Genomic DNA, 21,920 nt, shown 5'->3' on the forward strand with positions numbered 1-21,920 from the left:
CTCAGTGGCTAACATAGTACAATACCTTTGTGAAAACTGTTAAGCTCATCTCAGGCATGTACTGTATATGCCATCATCTGAATTTCTTATGATTGATTCACTTGCTTTGATAATTTGTGTACTTGAACCCAATATTTCACAACTTTGTTTACTCATAAGGGATAAATTCTAAAGAGCTGTATGTAGCCCTAACCTAGACCACAGACAGGTCAGGTTTCTTTGAGATATTATCTTTGGTTATCATTCACATGGCATGGACCAAGTGACCTACTAAATTTGTGGAGTAGCTGGTTATCTTTCTTTATTTAACATTTATTTTTAGAAATAAAAGAATGAAGTGTGGCACCTCACAACTCCATGAGCCTGGACTTGAGTCCCATCCTACTCAATGTCAGCCTGCCCTGGTTGACTTGGGCTTTCTCTGGGTATTTCAAGTTCAACTGGTAATCGCGTTGAGGGCCGGATCCTGCCTTGAGCAAAATGTTTCCAGAATACGATTTTATTCTCAGCAAACATGAAATGGAAAGCAGATTCAGAAAATGGTTGGAAAAGTAAAAAGAAGTTGTGAGATTGAAGAAAACTTCTGCACTCTGTTCCACAAAACATTTTATTGATTTTCTCAATGAACAAAACTAAACACAGATTGGACTTTCTGGTGAGGCAGAATGGGAGTCTCGATGTCCTGTGTAATTAAACAACATCTTAAATTAAAAGCTAAACATAACTTAATTTAAAAAATTAGTTGAAGCCCAACCTGCAGCCCCTGGGGCCCCTACTTTTTAAGATGTTTTGCGACAGCACTCAGTGGTATATAGGGAAGGGCTTTTGTTTACTGTTTTTTCTTCATTTATCAATTGAAAAATTGTTACTGAAACTTCTTAAAATATTAAATTTATTCACGATTGGGGGCAAACTGTTTGAATTAATCAAGGACTTAAAATGTACTTTCAGAGGTTTACCTCGGATCAACTCTTTGAACTCTTTTAAAAGTGCTTCCTGGGTCAGTTCAGTTCCTGGGGGTCCCGGAGGTCCAGGAGGACCAGGAGGGCCAGCAGGTCCAGGCTACAAGAGAATAGGAAATTAAGTCATTATTGCAAAATATAGTAATATAAAGAAACAAGTACATGATATCTCAAGAAGACTATCCAATGTAAGAGAAATGGAAAAGAACTTTTTAAGTGTGAAATGACAATGGCTGCCCTAATAAACTTGACAATCCCCTCATCAAATATCCTACTTCTTGGTATAGTGCAGACAGTAATGGACTTTCTGTGTTCTCACTTTGCATGATTTATACTCTAATGACAGTGTTTTTCTCACTACTAAGATTATTTATTTTATGACTATTGTGAGGGATGGCCGGCCATATATTCCAGCCCACACCTCCAAACCGCCAGGTGGAGCCCTCCCAGCAGTATGGAGGCTCCCAAATTCCAGCAGGGCCTCATGGACCATGTAGTTTTTATAAACAGCCCTGCTGGATACCATGGGGACCACCAGGAGCCGCTGTAGGGAGGCTTACAGAATGCTACGTGCCCTATAACCTGGAAGTACATCCTGATCACATGACCAGAAGGAACGACGTGCTTCCAGGATGAAGAAAAGGACTTTTAATCTGACCCGGAAGTGATAACAAGTCATGGACTGCAGGGTTGGAACCACTTCCGGGTCAGGGACTATAAAGGACTGTGGGAAACCCCAGACGAGTGAGCTGAGCTGGGTGGAAGGGTGGCAACGCGTCTGGGAGTGGAGGATTGATTATTGATTTATTATTGTGTTTATTTATGAGTACAGTATAGTGGAGTGTAGAGTGCTTGGTGCACATAATTATTATAAAATAAAGTCATATTGGAGTTTTATCTGGTGTCTGACGTCTGGTCTGAGGGTTCAAGGGGTCGACAGTGCCTCTATTATTCACACTATATATATTTTTTTTCACAAATACATGTAAGGAAAATCCATTCATCCATTATCTAACCCGCTATATCCTAACTACAGGGTCACGGGGGTCTGCTGGAGCCAATCCCAGCCAACACAGGGCGCAAGGCAGGAAACAAACCCTGGGCAGAGCGCCAGCCCACCGCAGGACATGTAAGGAAAATGTGTCTAGAAAATACTGAAATGGCTGAGAGCTCTCATATACAATGCCATGAAAAGGGATTTACTCTCATATGAAATTTTTCCATTACTGAACATTTTTCATAATCAGTTTAATCAGACCTTCTTCAAACCTGAGTAAAGAGCCATTCCTAATATTTAATATTTATAAGTACTGTGATACTCAATGCTCAATGTGAAATGGTAATCGCTTCCTTGGACTCAACACGCCTTTAGCAGCAATACAGTACATCTGTTCTGGTCTCTCACAGAACTGGGTTTGCTCCACATTGCAGTAACACTCCACCTCACTAATTTGTCTCTGTTCATGTTCACTACTGACTAATTAATGAATAATTATATTTATAAACATTTTTTCTAACCTACTCAAAGCCTTTACTTAGACAGTGCAGAGCCTCTTCAACCACCACCAATGTGTAGCATTCATCAGGATGATGTGGCAATAGCCATTCTTGTGCCAGTATGCACACCACACATTAGCTATTAAGTGATGAAGGGGCAAGAGAGATAGTTAGCCAATAAGGGACAAGGGGATGATTAGGGGGCAGAATGACATGGTGGGCAATTTAGCCAGGACATGGAGAGACTCCCTGCTCTTTTCAAAAGATGCCCAGGGATTTTCTGTGACCACAGAGAATCATGACCTTGGTTTTACTTTTTATCCATGGGGTGGTGCCAATTTTTAGAGCACAGTGTCCCTGTCATTGCACTGGGGCATTAGGATACCCACACAAACCTCAGGGTAAGAGTCCCCTGCTGGCCTCACCAACACCTCTTCCAGTAGTAACCCTAGCTTTCCCTGTTGGTCTCCCATCCAAATACTGGCAGGGCCCAAACATGCTTGACTTCAGGTGGATTACCTATTCTGAAGTGCAGGTGGCACGTCTGCTGGCCACTCCAAAGCTTTAAATGTATAGTGAGGTGTACAATAGGCAGGTGCCCATCAACGGTTGCTTCTTGATTTGCTCTCAGAGCATCTAAAATAAGCACAGCTATAAAAACTGGTTAAAAGAATTCAGAAATGGATGGGTTGATGGATGACCCTGCTGTCTCTCAGTCTTAGCTAAAGAATGACACTCTGTGGAGGAGTTCTCTGACACAAAGCAGAATCCATGATGGCAAGCCAACTCAATTCTGATATAGCAAAGAATTCCTAAACCATGCCAGTACAAGCAATGGCATGATGTGCTTATTATGAGATGAAGTTAGATTTTCTGCAGAGACTCGCTTTCCACTCATCTGAATATTGTTGCATCTTGCTTAAGCATGAGGTGAATACTCCCATTCTCATTGGTGAGCAGTTATTGCTCTGTCATGGATCTGAGGACTACCCTCAATCCCATTTTTTATAGCAGGATTATGAAAAATGATTGTGGCAGATGCAAAACATGCCTGTGGATCCCTAGATGTTGCTGTGTTGGCCTTTTGTGACTTTGTGAAAAATTTTTCCTGTCCTGCTCTTGAGATTTTGGCAGAATGGCCACTTCTGAGAAGATTGACTGCCTTTCCTAACTATCTCCATTTGATCAATATGACTGTGGTTGGGTGGAGCTGCAGAGTGTTAAAAGTGGATTTATAATCAGACTGAATAGGAATCAAGAACACTTTCTCCAGATGTTTTCAGGATTTATTTTTGATTGTATTGGCTCCAGCAGACCCCCGTGACCCTGTGTTCGGATTCAGCGGGTTGGAAAATGGATGGATGGATTTTTGATTGTGGCATGATTGCATCGAGAACATGTGAGCTAACAGCATCAGTCTGGTGGAAGGGCATAAGATGGTCAGATTTGTATGGGTGAGAGACGGCCTTTGAAGACTTGAATGTCATTTAAAATATTCAAAGAGATGGCTATGCCTGTCTCTTTAAATGGACAGAGCTCACTAGGTGAGCAATAACATTTTCACTCTTGAAGACTGTATGATTGATTTCCTTAAATTTTACACCAGGCTCAGTATACTCAAACAATTTTGCCTCAGTCAATCTCTGCCTCACCGTCATATGAAGCAGAATAAAGCATTAAATAGTAATAAAATAAACTTACTAAAGACTTCTTCTCCTTTCTATTACATTTCTTTTTCTGTTTATCATCACGTGGCTTTATAAATTCAAACCAGGAGCCACGAGGATCAACTGGGTGATCTCGAACATCAGGAAGCTGCAGAGACAGAAACAGTAATTAATTGAAAGGTATCTAAATAAAGGGAAATACTTGATTAAAAACTCAAAACACCCCTAATAATCAATATGTTATGTTGATCCCAAGCAGCTTCACCTTTCATGGTATGCAGTGTGCATTGCTTACATAGAATTTAGTTGTACAAAACAACTCTGAACAGTCTAAGCAGAATCCCACAAGCCCCCTGTGGGCAATATGTAGTCATGTATTGCGATGCTTGAATCATTCACTAGTATAATATTTTTTTGTACTGAGTAGGCATAGGAATACCTGGAGCCACTAGAAGGAGCTTTAGAAGTACAACAAATTCCCAAAAGTAAGGAATGGTCCTATCTGGCAGCCATAACAGGTGAGTGTGCATTCAAAAATGGAGTAGTGGGCAAGAACTCACCTGACAGGAGGAAGAGTGCCCAGACCCGAAAATAAAGGTGTGTACAAGTATGTTGGTGAAGAGATGGGAGTTTCTAACAAGGTTCTTGGTTAAGGAAGTGAGTAGCTATCCAAACTGAGTGAGAGGGGCTTGAGACTCATATTGATTAGCCAAGAATAGCATGAGAGGTTTTACTTTTTTTCTCTGCTATGTTCATTAAATAGTCTGGAGGTAGAATGAAAAGACTCGGTGCCCAAACAGATTTAATCCATTTACAGTATGCAAACTGCTGTCAACACTTCTAGCACCACGTCTCTTTCTCTCTTCTCTCCCTAAATCATCTCATGTAACTTTCCTTTATCCCCATCTATTGACTTAAGAAATAATGCAACACTGTTGTTACAGACCTCCCCAGCTTTGTGAAGATAATCTGTTCCTGAAAACCCCTTTGTGAGGTAAATTCTCGTAATGTGAATGCATAATTATCATTAATTTAAATGGAAAAAAATGGAAAAGTGTTACTTGGCCTCCAAATAGTTGCATATTTTTGCTCAACTAACAGCAAAGTACACGAAAAAGTGACAGAATTGCTTTGCAAATAACGTAGTTAACATTGGTCATCAAAACAAATTGCACTAACGCTTCTCCCCTTCATGAAATACAGTTTAGTAAGGCTGTTTATTGATACTTTATTACTTTAACTTTCACATTCAAAAGAATGGCCTTATGATCTTTTCGACTCTTTCATACTCCTTTTTGGGGCCATAATGCTTAAGATAATTTCGAAAAGACACGTGAGCAGTGAGCAACGCACAGGACTAGTTGACTGAACATACTGTATGTAGGACAGACTGGCATTACTCACTTTGTTTTGCTTTGGTACGCAATTCTTTGGTTTAAGAAGCAGCTGATAGCCACCTTTTTCTACCCTTTCAAACTTACACAGTTTTTAATGTTTGGAAAACGTATGGGATTAAATTATTTAGAGATTTGTATATAAATATTGTCTTTGCATCCTATGAACAATTACACTCCAAATTTAGCTTCCCATCAACACAACTTTTCCACTATCTCCAACTTGGAAACTTTGCTACACAAAATCTGCCCAATTTTCCTCACCTCCCACCTATTTCTGTTCCAGATGTTGATCAGTCTTGGGAGAATCAGACAGGATTTCTATAATATCAGTAATGGCGGACTGCACGATAACGTGCAGTAAATACACTTGACTTATAGTTTTCATCCTCTTTCTCTGTACGTTTAGCTTTCGTTTGCTCAGAAGTTGATGCGCTTGCTGCTTCCTGAGCAGCTCTTCTTTTCTCCACCCTAGCGGCCCACTTCTTCTCTTCTTCCGTTGGCATCTTTTCATGTTAAAACTGATTAAGTCCGTGTTTGTGTTGCAATTACTTAGTACGTTTTTCTTAATTTTTCACTTAAGCTCTTAAGCCCAAAGAACTAAAGCATGATTTTAAATATTGCTACAAAAACCTAAGAGTGCAGGCTTCTCACTTGCATGACAACCAGTGCAGGCAGAAACCACTTAATGACCACAGCATCCTTGCTGCCTTTTTGAGGTACTTCAAGGTTGGCATGAATTCCACATACACAGCAGTAACTAGCCAAACAAATACATTTTATGGAAACAGGAAACTGTAAATATATAAAAATATACTTAGCCTGGTTCCAGCTGGCACCTTGTGCAACAATAGAGGAGAAATCAGAGAGAAAATGAACACATTTGTAGCAACATGCAGTAGAAATTATACATTACAATTGAGTATACAACAGTTCAAGTGATTAGAAACAAGAATGAAACACATTGCATAAGTACACAATATTTATTCATCTTACAGTATGACCGACCTATTAAACTATAAGACCTTCTGAAAAAACATCCCCCACAAAGTAGTTAATGCAAACATCATATATGAGAGTACGAGAATCAAAAGGGATAAAATTAACAATTAGGCATTGTAGATGGCCCAGAGGATGAGTAGGCGTCCCACCAGCACGGAGGTGAATTTCTTACCCAGCCAGGATGCCTTATGATTCCTGTCCTGATTGGGATGTCCAAATTGAGCAATTCATCCCACACCATTTTAGGTGGCAATGTCCCTCGTGTAACGGTCCCAGTCTGGATACCCGCAGGGCTGCATCGAAGTTGGAGACCAGAAGTGCAGCTCTGTAGGGTTTCTGGGGAGACAGTAGAGGGCGCTACCAGGGGAGGGTCTCCCTGGCTTTCTTGTAGCCCAGAAGTGCTTCCAACTGCCCAAGTAATGTACCCCAGAAGTACTCCTGGGTTCGCCTTAAAAGGAGCCTGCTTCTTGGGTGGGAGTTGATTTGTTTCAAACCTTTTTTTCGTAAAACTAGAGTTATTTGTATAGAATGCTATTTCATTTTAATAAAATCAATAAAATAAAATAAAAAAGGAGCCCGATTCCATAGATCTTGGTGTCAGTGTCGGGAGGAAGTGGGCAACAACTAAGCTGGAGGACAGAAAGAGGAAAGATTCATTGGTTTATTGTGTTTATCTTATTGTATTTGTGGTGTGTTATTGGAAGGAGAGTTGGAGAGGTGCTTCAGAAAAACAAAATCAAAAAATGAAATAAAAATCTTTTATTGTATTCAATTAATGTATTGTTCTTTACTGTTTCTGTGTTTTTGGGGTTCTCTAGTGCCCCCTTGTGGTCAGAGTATCTACAAGAGCACCTAGAGGCCTGTGTAATAGGTTAGCTGTGTGCAAATATTCCTAATTCATAATTCTAATTTAATCTGATTTGAAATTAATAAAAAGAAAATGTATGCATGGCATAATATTTAGATGCATTCTGGGACCTTCTTAATTATTTTGAAAGTTGTTTTTTTGTTTGTTTACTTCATCAAAGACAGAGATATACAGTATTGAGTTAGGAAGAAGTAATGCTGTGAAGTCACTTCAGTGCCTCCTGACTCACCTTAATGTAAAAAACCCACATATGATACAGTACACCCCCAAAATTTGCGGGGGTTACATTCCTAGAGCACCCACGAATTGTGAAAAACTGAAACTTTTGGTTGTAGTTAAAAAAATGCCTTTTAAATGCCTATTTTTATAGTTTAAACCCTAAACACAGTATGCCCCCAAAGCACTTTAATTTCATTGCAAGCTCAGCTTAATACATCAATACATTACCTAAAAACAGAATGTAAAGGTAAACCCATATACTGTACAGTACTGTACTGCTATGTCTCCCGCGGTGCTAGAATGTAAAATACCAATGTTACCGCTATACGTACTGTAATTCATGCAAGCGCATTTTCTTTGGTAATGCGCTGTCGTTTTCTTTGTTATAAGTAGAGTAAATACATAATAATTTCATTTAATTAGAATACAGTAAAATGTACGGGTACTCACCAATGATGAATGATATTGATGATGATGATGAAGTAGCCGTGAAGTATGATGTAGAGGATTTAAAATTCCTCGGGTGGCACCTCTTCTTCAGGCACTTCAGGAGGAGTTGTATCTTTGGACGGGTCTTCTTCTGGTGGGGTTTTGTGCTGGCTTTTCTTTATAGGTTTCAGGAACATTGTGATGGGAAGTTGCTACATTGTCTCCTGTAGCGAACTGCTGATACAATTTCCGTGCATTCTCACGGATGATGTTACCGTCCAAGGGGATGTTCTTCTTCCTGCAGTCGGTGATCCACAATGCCAAGGCAGATTCCATCCTGACGATATTTTTATTCCTTACGGTCGTTACCGTTTTGGCACTATCACAGAAACTTATAGATACGGTACTCCAGATCACTGCTTCATTCTTCTTTATGTAGCACAGTGCTTTCATTAATGCCATAATGGCGCGCTACTGCAGCATAACTTTTTAGTTCCCGGAGCAAATCCAGTAGTTCAACCTTCTCCTGGAGTGTTTTAAACTTCTTCTGGCACTTAGGCTCAGTATCAGAAGCCTTAGAAGGTGCAAGGCATTTAGGCGACATCTTGTGCATTTAAGAATAACAAAATGAATACAATAACAAAATGGAAAACACGAGGACACTCACCTGGAGACGCGTCACAGGGCAGCAGTCAATCAGCAGCAAGGAGAAATGAATAACACTCTCGTATTGGATACTTTCACCATCCCAAACCACGTTTCCCTCAGCGGTTGCTTCCTGTTCTCTCTACAGCACAGTATTGCCACGAAAAAAGCCATAAAAAATTGTGGAGGATATTTGCGCTTTCCGCTAACAATTAATAGTTAGGTTCGAAGGAAAAATCCACGAATGACTGAGTCCGCGAACCCTGAACCGTGATTTCGCGGGGGTCTACTGTATACTATTCAATTCGTTTTGATGTCTAGTTACACAATATGTCAAGCCTTTTGGGGTTCCCTCTAATTTTGGTCCTCCAGACCTGACAACCCCACATTTTTGGCCATTTTTAGAACGTATTTTTTGCAGGAAATTACATCCTTACGGTGTTCTGAGGGTGTCATTAGCAAAAATTATCAAAAGGACTTGAAGTTGTGCATGCCACAAAACTGACCCCAGGAGTTCACCCCTTAATGTGGTACAAGTGGTCAAAGTTACTCTTTTTCACAAAACATCTAAAAAATGGGTATCAGTAATATAAGCATGTGAAGTGTCATTGTATGCTGTTTCAAGGTTGCTGATAATGAGCATACTAATATTTTTGATAACTGATTTTTAGCGGTGGTCCTAACCCTCTAAGAGACACTCTCTAGGAAGGTTAAAAATGACAAATTTCAAACATAAGCATATTGGGTATCGTTTTAGAGTATTTCAAGATCAGTGATTACAAACATAATATAATTTTTGATCTTTTAGTATGAACTGCTATCAGATGGTCAAACATTACAAATTTCTATTACAATTAAGACTCTTTAAACTTTGCTTTAAACATTGTCATCAACCTCTAGTAACCACAAGACCTCAGACAAAATGTGCCAACTGGGCCACCCTGTTTACATTTTTGATGCACATAGCAAAATTATAACTGGGCACCAAATATAACAGAAATCAATCTAGCCGTCAGCTATTATAATGTTTCTTATTTAAAGTTGTCAGGCTTGTCGTCTGACTTTCTTCCCTTAGGTGGGTCTTCTTCCAAATGAGTCAGCAACCTTCAAGGAGCACCCCCTTTTTATAGCTCCTGGACAAAGGCTAGTTACCCTCACTGGGCAGCTTCTCCAGGCTGTGTGTGGAAAAGGAGACAAGGTGGTTCTCAATTGCACCCCCTGCTGTCCCGGAGCAGTAGTGGTTACCTTTGATGAGCTGTGAAGTTGACTCTCAGGGGTGCTTACACTGCAATGTTTAAACTGAACTTCATATTTAATATTTCAAATATCTGATGCAACTACTCTGGTTTATTATATACTTCTACATTATGAAGTAAATGATTACTTATGAATGCCCCAATTAGATTGGCTCAAAATAATTCATTTTTTATTCTATATTGTTAAGCCATATTCAAAAATCCACCTTAATAAAAGGATAAGTGTCTGTGTGTCTCTCTAGTTGCTATGTCTTTGTCATTCTAACCGGTGCATCACAAACCTTTGTAATAATAAAATGCATTGCATTTGCCATTCCAACAGTTGGTAAATCACAAATTGTTGTAATAATAAAATGCATTGCATTTGTCATTCCAACAAATGGTGTATTGCAATTGTAATAATGAAATGCAGATGAACAGATGGCACTTCACAAACATTAATGCTGCTTTTATGAATCCCATACCAAATAGCAGTTAACAGAGATGTATGCATTGCATAGTTAAGACTGAGGTCTATGTTGATTAGTTACATTTCATCCTATCTTAGATGGGTAACACAGCTAGTAACAGTAATAATTAAATGGAATTACTGTAAATGCATTACCGCAGTATATCAAATACATATTTTAATAACATTTCAATATTATGTATTTGAAAACCAAGCATAAAATGACTCAGCATCATTCATTGGCATGCATCAAGTGATGTCAAAATTAGCTGTGGAGGATCAGTGGCTAATTGTTGTTCATATTTCTTAATATTAGCATTTTTGAGAAAAATACCCAAGGGAGAGATAACATCTATGCTGTGAGCTCCTAGCTGTTCATGTCACTCTGCTGCCATTTCTATAACTTGATTAATTCAACCGTCAGAATCAGCTATTGCAGGGAAAGGAGAGGATTAAACCTACAAGTTGAAGTAAATCTTTTCTCAGGGTACATTTGAAACAGTAATTTAATCAGCAGTTGCAACTGCATGGAATGGTTCCCTGTTTTACAGAAGACAATTTCAAAAATTTTCCAATGCTTTTCAAATGTGAGTTTTTGAAGTTTCAAAATGTTTCACAGCATACTGTATTCTAGATATCTCAACAGTAGCTGAAGTTTTCCAACAAATATCAGCAATTAAGAAGATGGGAAACACACAAATGCACTTAGTATTTTGTCTTTTGAAATCCTGAAACTTGGACATTCATTTCAAAAATAAAATTGCCAAAGGATACAAAATAATTATGAAAACTTACAACATAAAAAAATAAGTGGACACATTTTTCTAAACAGGTGTGTTGTAACGGTGTGTGAGAGTACACTCCATAATGGACTAGCACCCTGTCCAAAGTACGGTCTTGCCTTTTAGCTGATGCTGCCAGGGAGTAGACTCCAATGCCCAATTGATATAAGTGTGTGTAGAAAACGAATGAATACATACACATTTAATTACAGGTAGTCCCCATGGTTACGGACATTCGACCTACAACATACGAACGGGGCCGCAGCTGCGACGCATGCGCCTCAGTAACTGCCAATCTGTCATCTTCGGCCTGCGGATGGAGGGGGCCGATTTTGCTGCTCACGCAGTGTAGTGTCCCTCCGGTGGCTCCCGGCGGCAAGCGGTTTCACTGCCCACCCACCACACACGGCTGCCCCATTCGTTCTTGGTGCGCGGCTGGTAATGCTGCAAGCGGTAATCCGGTTGTGGCTGAACGGAGCGGTGGTGGGTAACATTGTAGTGTGCCTCGGATGGCTCATGTTGAATGGGGGCGGTGGTGTTGCGTACGCTGCAGGCAGCATACAGTATTAGAGGTGACTGTGAGGTGGGCTGGTGATAAATCGCCCCTTGCTGCCCCCATTCATTCTCAATAGCAAGCCTGCTTGTACTATTACGCATATAGCAGGAAGTTGTCTCTTGTCAGTACAGGGTGGTCCAGATTATTATGCAGATCCAGATCGTCTGGATGACTTTAATTTATGTAGGGATGATTCCAGTTCGGCGCGAAGACGATTCTTCATGTCATCAGTTCGCACACTTCTCGATGGTCCGGGATTTTTCGGGTGATTTTCTATGTAATAAACTGAAAAAGCGTAATGAAAATTGCATAATTAGATCTGGACCACCCTATACATCAGACGCGTTGACGACTGGTGCCTGCCTGCTGTGATAGCGTGTACAGTGCTGTACAGAAGAGCTCATCTTAACCTTTTGTCTTCACCCTTCAACAATGTCTCTGAAACACAAATCTGATGCAAGTGCTGGTGATATAGTAAAGAAGAGAAAAACCATCACCATGGAAAATAAAGTAGAAATAATAAAAAGGTCAGAAAGAGGTGAAACTCCATCATTCATTGGCAGAGCACTTGGTTACAGTCGGTCAACAATAGCATTTATTAAAGTAATGAACCTGTTCCGACTTACATACAAATTCAACTTAAGTACAAACCTACAGTCCCTATTTCGTACGTAACCCGGGGACTGCCTGTATATCACAATGATCCTCCATGCCTTATATTATTGTCTACCAGTAACAGCGCACTGCACATACACTTGACCTGAGCATTTCTAGTTTTCACCCTTTTTCTCTGTACGCTTAGCATTCATTTTCTCAGAGGTTGATGTGCTTGCTGCTTCCTGAGCAGCTTTTCTTTCCTCCACCGAGGCAGCCCGCTTCTTCTCTCTTTCCGTTGGCATCTTTTCACGTTAAAACTGATTAGGTCAGTGATTGTGTTGCAATTACTTAGTACGTTTTGTTTAAATTTTCACTTAAGCTGGCACTTAAGTCTTCAATCTGCCTCAAAAATGATTTAAGATATGAAGAAGCAGGGGAAGTGATGGAGAAGGTGGTAGGGATGAGAACGCCGTCGCCCGTACGCTTGGTCGCCCTGCTGGTCACCGCCGAGAGTTGATTCTACAATAAAATAAAATAAAACTAAAAAGAGGAATAACCTTAGAGGTCAATCATCACCCCAAAAGTGGATAGTAGACGTCATGTAGTATACGTGTACCACATTTCAGGTCAATATTTCAAACGGTTTGCGAGCTACAGGTGATTTAAAATCCTGGACAGACAAACGGACAGCCACGATAGCGTATTATATACAAAGATAACAGCATGTTCTATATCCTGTATGGCACCTAATTGTTTTGGATACTAATGTTTATTTCTGAACTGCACACACTCAAAACATTTGCTCTTTATAAAAAAGGAGCTACACAGAAGAAAAATAGCCAACATAAGAACACATTGTGTCCCTTAAAAATCTTTCATCAGTGGCCACTTCTGCTGTGTGAAGCAGATGGAAGGTAAAAGAACCAGAAGAATTAAAGAGTGCTGATGTTTTGTCAGGTTACGATCCTACAATGATCTTATTCCCCTTTATAAAGTCCATTATGTACACCTGAAAAAAATGCCTCAAATCTCACACCCTTACCACACTGTCAGGTACTGTAGTTCAGCTCTTCGTATCATTTCTGTAACCCCAGACAATTAAACTGGCTATCATAACATGCAAGAGAGAAATATTATAGAAGTATTATAGATAATATGTTTTGTTATAATTAGTGCCATATAAAAGCAAACAGAACAAAGTATTTCAAACCATTCAACCTAATAGCGCAAGATGTGTAGTTTCAGGTGGTGAAAAAATTACATGCGATTGTCTTCTTAGCTAGCTTATCATCTGCACAGAGCCAGAGAGACATATGGCTGCTGAGTGAGAGTTAGTCTTCTACCGCACTGAAGAAAAATGGCATGCCTTTGAAAGCTTCCTTTTATTGAGAAACGATACAGAGGTCATAAACTGGCCTTCTCTGGTCAGTTCTCCCCATCCCCAGTCCAGTTGCTGGCCCATTAATGGCCTTTCATCTCATGCCACCTGTATTTCCCCAGGCTAGCTTTCCAGTTTCAAAGGTTCTTATTTTACCTTGTAAGTCGTAAACATCCCTGAACAACAACTGGTTTATCCAGTATCCTTACATTTTAAAATCAGACATTATTAAACATTAATTAAAAAAATATTAACGTATATGCTAAATATTATTCTCCATTACAGTGAATAAAAAGCCGAGTTTATGACCAAGAGTTCTGGCCAAATCAAAAACAAAACCCTAAATTGCAGTCAAAGTTCACACCAAAATAGTCCTTAAGACTTGGAAGAACCATACATGAAGTTCAGTGTTGTTATCAATATGTTAGACGACCCGGAACTTACAAGGTGACCTTTTATACCATCATGCATTGCATACTATCACGCCAGTTCCATAGCAATGTGCCATAAATGGTGGTGTCCATAAAAACAGACAGGTCTCAAAGGTGAAAAATGATTTTAAGCTAGTTAGAAATTGCCTTAAATAAAAATGTAACATTGGGATTCAATTTTACAAACCCTAAAACCATAGTAGCTTTGGTTTTACATGCAAAAGTGAAACAAAAAGTAAAAATGAAATTTAATCATAACAGCTTCACGTAACAGCTGAAGGCCTCTGCTGAGATGAATACAAGGCTGCAATGGTCCAGTAGAGGAAGGTACAGTAACACCCTTATCCCGGTAGGTGAAACAAATGTCAAGAAGCATGAAGGAACCATGTTCATGGTAGTTTAGTATCCAAATATGCATATAATCAGCATGTTATCTGAAACTGATAAAGATTTAAGTAGATACACGCAAACACACCCTTCCCCAGGACAAAATCACTGATTCTTTAGACTGGTAAGTTTGACTCATGCAGTGTAGTAAGAAATAAGATTAAAAGCTCTACACCAGTTAACTGCTGATTCAAAAACACTGAGGATCACAACATGGAAATGCACATCAGGAAGAGCAAAATGGAAGATGAGAATATCATCCCAAACTAACAAATAATTACCTGAAAGAAATGGCGTGCTCCCACCTGTCCACTTGCCTTTGAGCTTTCCTTAATTTTAACTCATATTGCTGTTGATTATTCCTCACTAACACCTTGCTTTTCATGTTTCCGCTCTGTGGCTTTCATTCCTGTTTTGCTCATCTGTCATCTTGTAACTAACTCATCACTTGTTATCTTGCACCGCCTCATTTACTCTGTCACTCTAGTCAGTTTTTAAGACACCATTTCCAGAAGTACCTCAAAGATGATTTATAGCACACCCGAAACACTTCTTCTTTTTGTTATCTCTTACTTGGCCTGCCTGGCTACCTTAACATAGCATGAGCAACAGAAGCAGGGGAGACTGGGCTTGGGAGCATATTAATAAAATGAAAGCTTATTGGCACATGTGTTTTTATCGTTCTTTAAAACTTCTCATTTTTGATGGAAGCTTCACAGAATGGTAATTTTAAGATCTTACATAAGTCACCACCACCTGATCAAAGTCGTGTGCAGCCATTTATTGAATGCAAGCAGATACGCCAACCTGCCAATGATCCACTATGTCAAATCCGCTAAGACAAAGCCTTAAAAAGAACAATAAAGAAAGACATAAGAACATTCATGTTGGGCAGAATACACCGTGGGGGCTGGCTGATCTTTTGGTCTGGAACCCCTACAGGGTTTGTTTTATTCTCTTACCTGGAGTTTCTTTTTTATATACTAGGGGGTTTCGGCCCCTGATCACTTCGCTCGCCAATCCCTTCCCCCACACCCCGGCAGTGCTACGCACCATAGTCAATAAGGGGGGCTGAACACACCGCAAGGAGACGTGGCCGCTCCTCCGAAATCCCTCTTAAACTGTGATACAATGGGAAACAAATACATTTTCTTTTTTACCTCCTCTTTGCTCGATCAACTTTTGGCTTGCTGCTGCTGCCGTGCTGTATGATCTGTGCTTTGATCGCCTAACACCCCCAAACAACCCCAAACCCCCCCCCCCCCCCCCCCCCCCCCCCCCCCAGCTCTACAGGCCGTTGTGAAGAGGGGGGATGAACACACCCTATTTAGACACGGTCGCTCATTTGAAAACCCTTTTAAACTGTGTTACAATGGGAAATAAATACATTTTCTTTTTTTACCTCCTCTTTGCTCGATCAGCTGCTGGATTGCTGCTGCTGCTGCCTTGCCGCGTGATCTGCATTTCGTTCGGCACTTCAAACATTTAAAAGCCTGTACAGCAACTGTCCTTTTGTCTCTCTTCTCTCCCAGACATCTCAAAAACTATTCGATCTCTTTTCGCTGTTCCGTTATTTTACCGAGTAATATTTTCCGTTTGTTTGCGCTAATACGATCTTTACTGTCATTTTTTTGAGACTTTTGAATTTTCCTACTTCCATTATCTCTAAAGTGCTCTGCATGTGTATCACGGGACTTGTTTCCAAAGGTTGTAAGTATGACGTGACTTGACTGTCTTGCGAGACATGAAAGTGTCTCTCTGTCTCTCTACAAAAGATCACGTCTCATCACAGGAAAACAGTCTTGTCTCGTCGCAAACATTTTTTTTTTATAATAGAGAGATTTTTCTGACTACACTGGCCAACTGATCTTATCATTGGCCCGTCACTTAGAGACTTAAAAAAAAAAAAGCAATTCTGTATTTAAGGAATCTGTTCTATTTCTCTTAATAATAACATCTTATGTATGTGTGCATTACTTATTTTTCGTATACAATTTATGCATTTTTTTCTTATCTAGTTTTAATTTGTTTTCTTTGCATGTAACTACTTCTTTGTCATCTTGCAATGCACTTTAAGCTACGTCATTTGTATGAAAATGTACTATAGAAATAAACGTTGTTGTAAGTTTACTTTGCCATTAATACAGAAATTCAATTGCCTTTTGTTAGCTGCTATGGATGGTCAAAGTCTGTAAAGAATCAAAATAAGTCATAGCATCACTTATCATGACCGGAAGCCAATAGGCAAACTACATCAACTTTCACATCAAAAATAAAAATAACAAGTGGCCTAACACTTAAAGAGAAGTAAGAGTGGATTTTATTTTATGACACTCTCTGGCAAAGGCTTTGCCGAATTTGTGCAGCACTTGATTGACCTGACTTGATTAGAAGTATGCATTCCTGCGAGACTCCTGGGAGCCAACTTAAGCAGGCAAGATTGAAGCTGGTTCTGTGCTTAAGCAGGCAGGAGCGGGTAGAAACCTTTAGAAGTTGGCCGGGAGTGGGATAAAAAACAAAATCATTCCCATAAAGCCTTCTGTTATGAATTAACATAACCGACATATCTTTGGAATGAGGAAAAAAAAACGAAGGAGCCGAAGAAAACCCAACACAGGGACTGTCAGCAGAAGTGCAAATTGCTGCCATTAATTTGGATTAACAGTGGTTAAAGAGGTGCATATTTAATTCACAAATGAAGTATTAGCAATTTAAATGAAGAAGTTCTTTCAAAAATGTATACATGTATGTAACTGAGCTTTGTGTTTCTGTGTGTAGATTATACACTTGGGTTAGGTAAATGAGTGGACTGGCCAAACGGAGGTGAATTAAGTGTAAATCTGTGTGTGTGTGTGTCATCCAGGAATGGCCTGAGCTGGGGAGCTCCTGCTTTTGGGAAGCCTTAAGATTAAAAAGGTGCATCTAAAAATAATGGATTGGTTTTACGGTATTAACAGAGAAGAGATTGGGAGCAAACACTGATAGAGCGTGTAGCCTCACCCACTACATGACAAACCACCTCAGGATCCAAAATTAGGGCCCGAGCACAGCCATGCAACAAGTGACACCTCAGCGCCACACTAGTTTGAATGGAATGGAACCGTGTGGCTGGAGTGCCAATCCTGCCATCAACACGAGTTCTCCCTGCAAGTTGCAGGACCTGCTTACAGGGCTGGATGCAGATTAACGTCACTCCCAGGATGGAGCAATTGCAGGTTAAGGGCTTTGCTCAAAGGCCCAAATGAGTGGAATTACTTCTGCCATTGACAGGATTCAAACCACCAGTCGGCAATCATATCCCTAGCCTCGGGTCACCACTCCGCCTACATTTTACCACCATATTAACAGCAGATTAAATGAAATTCTTATTTCACTTTGCAAAGTGCAAATCTAACCTTCCCTAAAAATTCAGTTTCACTGGAATCCCAGACAGACACATGGAGAACATGCAAACTCCTTACAGGCAGCATGTAAGTGATTGTTTGAACACGGGTGTCTGGGACTGTGTGCAGCAGTGCAAATTTCTGCTGCTCATAAACATAAATAATATAAATAATTGGAGATTCAGGAAAGCATGAACATTAAATCAGCAGATTTAAACTTAATGATAATCACCATGAAAAAGAGCTACTTAACCCAAAATGTTCCATTTATTATAGCAAACCTTGAATGCCAAAACCTCAGCATTTGTCATTTTTGTCATTTACAATTTCACTTGCCAAACTGTTGAGGAGCCATTGGTATTTGGGCTAAACATTTTTGTTTCTCTGCCGATGGGATTAGTTTTTGAAATAAGTACATAAAAAACCTGAGAATGTTTTTTGGCATCAGTTTGTATTATTGTAGAGTGTAACTCAAGCTCTTTACCTCTAAAGTGAAATTACTCTGTCAAACCTCCATTACTTCTAAGGTGGACTGCTGTAATTCAATTCTGTATCATAGCATTTCAACTCTTCTGCTTACCACCTTATTACATTTAAAGAACAGAAAATGGAAGGATTGATTTTTAAAATGAAATCTACTTACTCTTCTTCAGAGTTATTGTAGATGCACAATCGATTTCTTGACTTAATAAATGCATTTTTATTGAACAGTATTGTTTCCCAATGCTTTCAAAATTCATTAGACATTTATAAGATTTAGATCTGAATATAAGAGTTACCAATTTCAAACTTGCCTTTTCTTTCTATAGTAAGAGAAAAATTGAAATTTATTTTAATTTAAAGGACATAACTTTCAATCTGACATTTAACCTGTCAAAGTACAGAACCACCTGTAAGAGCCAATCTTAGAAAGTTAAAGCTTTGAATTAAACTCATATTAGTGTTTGCTTAATTTCAATAGAATATAAATTTCTTTCCTAGTCATAGAGGGCAGCACGGTGGCACGGTGGGTAGCGCTACTGCCTCGCAGTAAGGAGACCTGGGTTCGCTTCCCGGGTCCTCCCTGTGTGGAGTTTGTATGTTCTCCCCGTGTCTGCGTGGGTTTCCTCCAGTCCAAAGACATGCAGGTTAGGTGCATGGGCAATCCTAAATTGCCCCTAGTGTGTGTGTATGTGTGTGTGTCCTGTAGTGTGTTGGCGCTCTGCCCGGGTTTGTTCCCTGCCTTGCTGGCTGGGATTGGCTCCAGCAGACCCCCGTGATCCTGTGTTAGGATTTAACGGGTTGGAAAATGGATGGATAGATAGTCATAGACAATAAGATAGTCTTTTCCCCCTGTAAGTTAGTATGAAATTAGGGTTGCCAGATTAGAAAATTAGAAATACGGGACACTCTTAAAATCTCTCTCTATATTACTATATATGTAAATTTATACATGGCCCCTACACACCCAGACCAATATATTATATAAATGTAGAGACATAAGTTAAAAATATAAAGCAAGGATTTTAATGGGTTATGAGGAAAACAAAAGTATTTTGTAAAATTTCTGTAAAAATTCTGTAAAAGTGAAATCATTTGAAAATATTTAATAAAGTGTAACAGTAGGAGGCGCTATCGCTCCCTTGAACCCTCAGGTACCACGCCAAACACCAGGTAAAAGTCCAATTATTATTGTTTTTATTATAATAACGTGCACCAAGCACCCTCCACTCTACTATACTCATAAACACTACACAATACAATCACTAATCAATAACCAACAATCCTCCACTCCCAGACGTGTTGCCACCCTTCCTCCCAGCTCAGCTCACTCGTCTGGGGTTTCTCATAGTCTTTTATAGTCCATGACCTGGAAGTGCTCCTGAACCCCTGTCCACGTGACCTCTTAGCACTTCCGGGTCGGATAAAACTCTCCTTCTTCATCCCGGAAGCACGTCATTTCCTCTGTCGCTGTGACTAAGACGTACTTCTGGGTTATAGGGCACATGCAAGTCATTGAGCCTCCCTGCAGCGTCCTCTGGTGGGCCCCATGGTATCCAGCAGGGTTGGGAATACAAACTCCATTGTCCAGGATTCCCTGCTGGTCTTTGGGGCATTTCCATGCTACAGGGAGGGCTCCATCTGGCGGCCTGGGGGTATTGGCCGGGATGAACAGCCGGCCATCTCCCACAACAGACAACAGAGAGATATTATTATTATTTAATACAGGCATTTAGAAAAAAAGTGGGCTGTGGCAAGTATTAACAACACACTTTATTTATTTATTGAGACTGTATGTTGCAATGCTGATACAGAACTGCACAGCAGCGCGGCTGGAGAGCAAAACGGTGAGAGTGTCGCTGTCCTCAGCCAACCATAGCAACTGAACAAGTTGCAAACAGGCAGCAAACAGTTGTTTCCTCGTTACATGTGGGTTATTTTCATCAACAGAATCTGAGAAAAGACAGTATAATTACTTATAAAGTTACAACCAAGTACCGTAAGAAGGTAGTAAAAATATATTTTTATTACGAAATTTGAAAATGAACTAAATACAGGACATTTGGGTGTCCCTGAAAGGTCAGTACGGGACAAGGGACAACATCATTAAATATGGGACATGTCCCATATATAAGGGACGTCTGGCAACCCTATATGAGATAGAAATTTTCTTGCTATAACTAAGATACAGTGTGATAATTGAGTCAGTTGCTGTTCAGAATAGGTGCCAGTGCACAGGGACTTAAAAGACCCATTTTCAACACAGAAATGGGATAGGCATACAGTTTTCTGACCGTTTAGAAATGGTTCCAAAATGTTTTGAAGTAACTTTGTAATGATTAGAAATGTAACAAGATTTAAGGTTTGAACAGAACTTTTCTTAACAAAAACTTTTCTTTTTTGCTACATCAATTTTCTCTTCTTTGTGTGAACTGTTTTACTTTGAATTTTTACCAAATTTTTAAAACAAAGATATTTTGTCTGTGGAATCATTTCGACACGTCAGGCTTTTGCTGGATCCCATTTTGTATGCTAGAGCTGCTGAACTTTGGTAATTTTGGGAAAACGCAGCTACGCCACCCTTAACATATTATTGTAATGTCCTCCCATGCAGGCTATGCCACCATTATTAGTCATTTAAGTTTAATGTTTTTCACACTGCTTGCCATTGTACTGCTTTAGCCAGTACTAGCTCCTAATATATTATAAAGTTTTTTCTCTCCATTCTGCATGAAAAAATTAAATTCAATTTTTTTCTCAGCCACCATGACAAACTACATGAAGTAACATATTATAAAATATAATTGGTTGGAGTATAGTATTTTGCAAGAGTCCGCTGAGTTTCACAAAACCGTAGTTTCTGAAGTAATGGGTCACAACCCAATCATCTTTTGGGTTGCACAGGGTTGTGGCCTCACTGGGTGTTACATGGGAAAGGGTCACAAACAGTTTGTGAAAGGTCTAATGATGGGTTGCCATGGGTTGTTTAAGCAAATGACAATGCTAGGCATTGATTGTCAGTGGCCATTCTTCAAGGGGAACCTCGCTGCTAAGACTGCTGGTAGTGATTGTCCAAGTGCGACCGCCCCTTTGCTATGACTGTTGGCACCAATTTTCCAAGTGGGACCCCCAGCTATGAATTTTGGTAGTGCTTCTCCAAGGGGGAGTCCACCACATTCTGATGGTCATCATGGTCTGGGTCACAAAGACAAAGGAAAAGAGTGAATTGCCAGAAAATAAGTTTAAGAAACACTGCACTAAACTATCTGGTGCAGTATACCATATATTAATTTTTTCTTGTGATCCTAGCTTGTTATACCATAACTGAATTGTAATAATCACAACAATAAACTGTAAATACACAATAAGAGATACAGACTACTATAAAAAGCATGGTAGCAATGTCCTAGAAAAATAATAAGTTTTTAACAACTTGTTGGAGGGGTGGAAGTTTCCAGAAAACAGCTGCAAAAAGTGAAGTGGGAGTGGCTTTAAGTCACATGGAAAGTGAAACTGGACATTTTTACCAATAAGTATTA

The 21,920-nt window shown here is 39.7% G+C and overlaps 1 protein-coding gene across 2 annotated transcripts in view; it reads right to left on the minus strand.

The window, feature by feature from the left end:
• Positions 1-21,920, minus strand: part of c1qtnf12 (C1q and TNF related 12) — a 100,665-nt gene that overhangs the window by 29,727 nt on the left and 49,018 nt on the right. For both annotated transcript variants that reach the window (XM_028807735.2, XM_028807734.2), the window contains exons 2-3: positions 4,161-4,274; positions 960-1,062 (exon numbers count right to left, since the gene is read on the minus strand). In XM_028807735.2, coding sequence (XP_028663568.1) covers positions 960-1,062; positions 4,161-4,274 — 217 coding nt within the window. The remainder of the gene's footprint in view (positions 1-959; positions 1,063-4,160; positions 4,275-21,920) is intronic.

This window comes from Erpetoichthys calabaricus, chromosome 8 (assembly GCF_900747795.2).
Source record: "Erpetoichthys calabaricus chromosome 8, fErpCal1.3, whole genome shotgun sequence".
Classification (NCBI taxonomy): domain Eukaryota; kingdom Metazoa; phylum Chordata; class Cladistia; order Polypteriformes; family Polypteridae; genus Erpetoichthys; species Erpetoichthys calabaricus.